The sequence below is a fragment of the Triticum aestivum genome, chromosome 3B, assembly GCF_018294505.1.
Source record: "Triticum aestivum cultivar Chinese Spring chromosome 3B, IWGSC CS RefSeq v2.1, whole genome shotgun sequence".
NCBI classification, from domain to species: Eukaryota; Viridiplantae; Streptophyta; class Magnoliopsida; order Poales; family Poaceae; genus Triticum; species Triticum aestivum.
This window is the reverse complement of record NC_057801.1, coordinates 449,081,754-449,088,365: the sequence shown is the minus strand read 5'-3', so window position 1 is coordinate 449,088,365 and position 6,612 is coordinate 449,081,754. Positions and strand designations below refer to the sequence as shown.

Here is a 6,612-nt window from a genome sequence, read left to right as displayed (position 1 = left end):
TACTACCGGGCACCTCTTCCCATTGCAAGATAAATAGATCAAGTTGGCCAAACAAAACCCAAATATCGAAGAAGAAATACGAGGCTATAAGAGATCATGAATATAAGAGATCAAAGAAACTCAAATAACTTTCATGGATAGAAAAAGATATAACTGATTATAAACTCGAAGTTCATCGGATCCCAACAAACACACCGCAAAAAGAGTTACATCATATGGATCTCCAAGAGACCATTGTATTGAGAATTTGCGCGAGAGAGAAAGCCATCTAGCTACTAACTACGGACCCGAAGGTCTACAAAGAACTACTCACGCATCATCAGAGATGCACCAATGGAAGTGGTGAACCCCTCCGTGATGGTGTCTAGATTGGATCTGGTGGTTCTGGACTCTGCGGCGGCTGGATGAATATTTCATCGACTCCCATAGGGTTTCTGGAATATTGGGGTATTTATAGAGCAAAGAGGTGGTCCGGGGGGCACCCGAGGTGGGCACAACCCACCAGGGCACGCCTGGGCCTCCTGGCGTGCCCTGGTGGGTTGTCCCCTCCTCGGGACTCCCCCCAGGTGCAACCAGGGCCCAACTTATTCCTTTTGGCCCATAAAAATCATCATAAAGCTTCATGGCATTTGGATTTCATCTGATATTGATTTCCTGTGATGTACAAAATATGTAGAAAACAACAACTGACACTTGGCACCATGTCAATAGGTTAGTACCAAAAAATGATATAAAATGATTATAAAACATCCAAGATTGATAATAAAACAGCATGAAATAATCAAAAATTATAGATACATTCGAGACGTATCAATGGTTGTCAGACAATGAATGATGTCGCAATATTTGGGTAATTTAGGGCAACTCCAATGCGGCGACCCAAACGAACGCATCTTTTGTCTGCTTTTTGTCTGTTTTGGTTGGCCAAGTGGACGAGCGCGTCCGCTTTTTTATTCGGGTCGGCCACTATGCCCACTGGGTGGCAGACCCATATTTGCATGTGTCACAAAAAACTTTCGAAAACATGCGGCCGAAATAAATTTAATTAAACATAAATGGCCAGTCAATTGCTGGCGTAAACACTAAAAAAGTCCACACCTGCACGCTGCCCAAGGCCTCGCCCTTGCCATCTTCGTCGTCGTTGGTGAGGTCGATGAAGGCGGGCAGCAGCCTAGCCAACCCTAACGCACTCTGCCACGCCGCCAAGGTAGCGTCCTCCGGCGTCTGCAGCGGCGCGGAGGGTGCGCTCCTCCTCCTCCTCGCGCGCCCAGAGTATCAGCCGCTCATCATCGGCCTTCTCCTTCATGAGCCAATGCGCATTCCAACGCTCCAGGTGGGCCACCTCCTCCTCTGGCCTCGTGGTGAAGTGGACAGGAGGCACCCACTCGTGGAGCTCGTCACTCCACAAGTAGGACTCCTCGGGCCAAGTGGGCGGCGGCGACAACCGCTTATGTGCGGGCATGGGTGTGGGCTCGGGCTCCAGCTCGGCCTTCGGCTCGATGACAGGAGGCGTCAGCGGCGGTGGCGGGACGTATAGGGGAGCATGGACGGAGTCCCCCGCCGCCGGCAAGGCGAGGGCCTGCTCCAGGTCGTCCCACTACGCGTCCTCCTTCCGCCGGCTCTCCTAGAGCGCGCACTGCAGGGCCGCCTCGACCGCAACTTGGAACGTGGCCTCCGCCTCCTCCTCAAGCAAGACCTCTAGGGGCGGGGGGAACGGCGTGGTCGACGTGCACGCCGCGTCGGCACTCCTCCTCATGCTCTAATGCAAACCAACGCTCCCAGTTGGGGCAGTCCGGCGTGTAGGCATGCACCGCGCGCTGCTCCAGCGTAAGGGGCTCGCAGCGCCAGCGAACCTCCTCGCCATGCGTGGTACCGTTGGAATGGAGATTCGTTGCGGGTCCAGATGCCAGTCGTGTCACCGTGCGGCAGGCTGACATTTGGATATCGAAGGGGCCGGCGGTACTGCAAGTGCCACCGCACATGATGGATTAGGACGTACAGTCGTTCCCGCTCCCGCGGTGGCCCGCCGCGTTGAGCCGGCAGTGGCGGAGGAGACGGCGCGCGAGAAGGGCTCGCGTCGGCGCTGAAATTCCCTTCGCCCTTCCCGTCGAAGAAGCCCATGATGCGCTACGGTTTCTGGTCGCCAGCGAGGGGGCAAGCGTAGCCAGATATGGATGGGGGATAGAAGTGGATGAGCCCCCCCCCCCCCCCCCCCGCGCGCACGCTTGCATTAAAAATGACGGCCACATGGCGCTTCCACCCACTGCAAGGCGGGCCCGAAGTAGGTGGTCACGTTTAATATGACTGCGGACGGTAGCTGGCGGCCGACAGGTGAGGCCGCGGCGGACGCCGAGAGGACGCGCGCCGTGTCCATTTCGTGTCCGCGTGGACGAAAAGCAGACGCAAATTTGGACCTGAAATGCATCTAGATAGACACCGAACGGACGCGGTTTAGGTTTGGTCCGCACGTTGGGCAGGCGCTTTGGTCCGTTTCGACCGAAATAGACATGCACGGATGGATTGGGTCGCCGTGTTGGAGTCGTCATTAGTTAGATGCGAATCAAGCCGACTAAACTAGGACTGATGTTTTTTTAACACAGTACAGACGCAAGCGCTCATACATACACGCATACACTCACCCCTATGAACGCACACACGCACATCCTACCCCCATGAGCATCTTCGAGAGACTGAACCGACATATCATCTGGAGATTTACAAAGTCACCTAGGCGCCTCGTTGTCGACGGAAACGTCTCCTCCCACTGAAAACGCATCGCCAGAAATCTTGAAATAAATCTAGGAATAATGCAAGCACCAGACTTGAACTCTGAGTGGTTGGGGATACCAGTGTCACTCTAACCATCCAACCATAGGTCGGTTCTAGGACTGAAAGTTTGTGGACCACGGTTTGCTTAACCAGATCGAAGCCAACTTGCTGTGCTTAACACATAATACGAACTCAAACCAAATCTATGAATGACGCTAATGAGCAGTCCGTAGTACGGCACGGAGATTTTAACAGTCCCGCAAGTGCATCATCTCCTGATTGAAAATCCTAAAACGTGTCATGTGGCAAGAACGGTGGTACGTAGAGAGAGGTTGGAGCCCGACCAGAGACCGACCAGCGGCAGGGCGTCGCAGTCCCCGGCTGGACCGAAACAAAAAGCAGGTGCGCGCACCCACCAAGCTACCTCACCTGTCGCTGCCACCACCCTCCGACGCCTTAAATGCGCCCGCACCGCACCGCGCCGGCCGCGAGGCCGCCGTACCGGAACAAAATCACGGTTATGATCTAAAAGGCTAACAAAATTTCAATTTGACCTTGTTTCAAAAAAAAAATCGTTTCTGACCTTTTTGGGTGACGCCAACATCCCTGGCGTCTGGGTTGCGAAGCAGACGCCAGGGGCCCTGGCGTCTGGCCCCTGGCCCGCACTGCCCGCTTGCCCGTTGACCTGCCGACGTGGCAAAGGGGCCAGACGCCAAGGACTCTGGCGTCTGGCCCTGGTAACTGGATAACCCCAAGGGCCCAGCCCACTCATCCCCAACCTCTCTCCCTGGCGGCCGAAGAACAGAGAGCTTTCTCTCTCTCGCCCCTCTTCTCCCTCACACCAAACCCCCCCTTGATCTACTCCATCCTCCACCCAAATTTGTGGATCTGACCCCCCAAGCATCCTTGAGGTATTCTCCGCTATTCCCTCCAATTTGTTTTGGTTTTCCCCTCTCTTGTTGGATGCATTATTCAACACTAGGTGATGTTAGATGAGTAGATGGTTTTTTTTGTTTTAGGAAATTGTTTGTAGTTGATAGATGATTTGGTAGGCAGTAGATGATGTGTAGTTGAACATGTAGGCAAAATCAATTCCGTTTTGTGTATATGTTGTCCATAGGTTTTTTTTTTTGAACTAAGAGGGGTGATGAATACATGATTTTTGTATGTAAAATAGACTTGTTTGATAATTTGGTTTGATAGATGATGTGTGTATGTGTATATAATCCTATTGTTGGCATACTATATTTGCAAAATATATGGTGAAATTTGGTACTCTAGATGATATGTATTTGCATATGTGACACCATATTATTTGACAAATTTATTTGATTGAGATGATGTTGGTATGTTTGAGAAGAATTATGTGTGCATATGAAGAAGAAGAAAATGATGTGGTTATGTTTGAGAAGAATGGTTTGTTCATATGGCATAACTTGGAGAAGAAAATTGTATTGTTTTATATTGTTCATGTATTCATAGATGTTTATGATTTGTTTTGTAGGATGGCGGATGATGATGGACCTTGGTATGCCGGATTAATCGATGAGTGGGATAAGGAGCATCGTGCTCGTGCCATTGAGAATAAAAATGTAAGAAGCAAGACTTGTCAAATTTCTTTATTTCTCATTTATGTTCTTGTATTGATCAAAACATCACTTTATTTGCAGCATGTAGTTGCTATGCGCATGAGGGGTCATTCCGCTGATGGCTTTACTTACGACCCGCGGTACGAGCCTTATATTCGGAGATTGGGTCTTCTCCCATTCGTGTTGCAGTTTAAGCGACGCGCTCCACCGTGAACCACGCGGCGTTGACCGCACTTGTGGATCGTTGGAGGCCGGAGACTCACTCATTCCACCTTCCATGTGGGGAGCTGACAATGACCCTAGAGGACATGGCTATGATAAGCGGTCTTCCTATCGACGGACAAGCTGTTACCGGTCGTGTCAGCGTCGTTAATTGGCGAGAACGGACAGGCATTTTAATTGGTGTTCAGCCCGACGACCCTCAAGAAGGCAAGGCCGATACCGCGAGAGTGAGGCATTCTTGGCTAAAACTAGTCAGAGGAGACACCAATCCGTGCCCTCAGGGTGCCAATGACGTGGTTGTGCAACAGTACGCGCGGGCCTATCTTTGGTATGTACTAACCAAGGTAGTCTTCTCAAATGCAATCGGGAACTCAGCCCTCTGGATGTTCTTGGAGCTACTCAATAACTGGGATACCCAGTATAGCTGGGGTTCGGCCGCACTAGCATATTTGTATCGTCAGGTAAGAGATATTTGCAACCATTTATCTTGCATTTGTCATGCGCCTCCATATCTAACATGTTTGTGTGATTGCAGCTTGACTTGGCGTGTCGGAGGAAGGGAGATACATCCTCATTGTCTGGGTTTGTTTGGAGCCTATCCGTGTGGATGTGGGAGCGGATCCCGGTTGGACGGCCCGATTTCAAGAACCCCCTCATGGCAAACCCACGGGGTAATCATGACGGGTTGCATGATGATGATCCATATCGGCGCCCTACGCTTGCTTACTATTGGGAACAAGTAACAGTCTACACAGGAAGCTCGCATGTGCGATACAAGTGCTATATGAACGAGCTGGACACCTTGACTGCTGAGCAGGTTTTGAGAAGTTCGATGAGATAAAATTTAGTCAATAATGAAACTTATGTAGCTAACAATGTACCTTTTTGTTTTGCAGGTATATTGGTTGCCTTATGTGGAAGATCGTGACTTTGATCTTAATGAGATGTGCACGCGTGATAGCCATCTTTGGCGGGCGAGGTGCCCAATGATATGCTTCTTCGCAGTCGAGTGGCACTTTGTAGACCGTGTGGCAGGACAATTTGGAAGAAGACAAGGTATTCCAATTGAGGAGAGCAAGGAGGAAATGTTATCTCTGCATCGGTAAGCAAGCATGCCTTGAGTATGTAGTGGATCATTGAATAAGTCAATGTTTGCTAATGCTTTGTCCCGTGCATCATTTGTAGGTTCGATCGAAGGAACAATCAGGATATATCGGATTGGGCAAACAAACACCGTGCGTGGATAGAAATTTGGAATCAAAAAGACACGTTAGTGCAATCAGAGAATAGACCTCACAATCAGTCAGCATATCAGAAGTATCAAGTGTGGTATGCGGATCGTTACCGGTTGAAGCTGAAGCCTGGTTGGACTCATGAGGAGTGGTCGGAGTTGGTGTCTGAAGACCCGGAGACTGCACAAGGTTACCAAACCTTCAACACGGCTGTGAGAGACACCAGAGGGGCTCACGTTGACTATGCACCGATGCATGACGAAATGGTAGCCTGTTTGACCGATTCTAACATACTTGCATCATGTTGTCTTCTTTCAAATACATAAGTTTGGTGTGTTCATGAATTGCAGGGCAGAGAGTTGCTTCTGTGCGTCAACGATGCCAATGTTGCACTGAGTCATCCACCTGGTGGTGCATTATCTGAGAGGACTCTTAGGAGCACGATGGAGGTTAGTCGCAATATATTATAAAAGTTTCTTTTCGCGGATTAGTTATTTGCATCTCATATCATAGCATATTTTGTGTTGTCGCAGAAGTTCAAGAAGCGGTTCCATAAGATGGCAGCTATGCTTTCTTGCCATGGTGCTCAGTCCAGCGACGTGTATGCACCTGGTAGCCGCGCCGCCAGAGCTAATAAACGGCATTATGTCCAGAACGAAGAGGACATAAAGGAGGAGGTCAATGAAGAGGAGCCAGCACATCAAGAGGAGCCAACACATTATGATGAGCATTAGTATGATGCAACACATCAAGAGGATCATGAGTATGATGTTGATGCTCCACAACCATCACAGGTTACA

The 6,612-nt window shown here is 49.9% G+C and overlaps 1 protein-coding gene across 1 annotated transcript; it reads left to right on the top strand.

Annotated features, from left to right (window-relative positions):
- The first annotated feature begins 4,651 nt into the window (after positions 1-4,651).
- On the top strand, positions 4,652-6,546 carry LOC123067529 (serine/threonine-protein phosphatase 7 long form homolog). The gene is made up of 6 exons (XM_044490285.1): positions 4,652-5,041; positions 5,116-5,397; positions 5,477-5,682; positions 5,766-6,024; positions 6,163-6,261; positions 6,346-6,546. The coding sequence occupies exons 1-6, from the start codon at positions 4,652-4,654 to the stop codon at positions 6,544-6,546; spliced, it is 1,437 nt and encodes a 478-aa protein (XP_044346220.1).
- Positions 6,547-6,612: the final 66 nt, after the last annotated feature.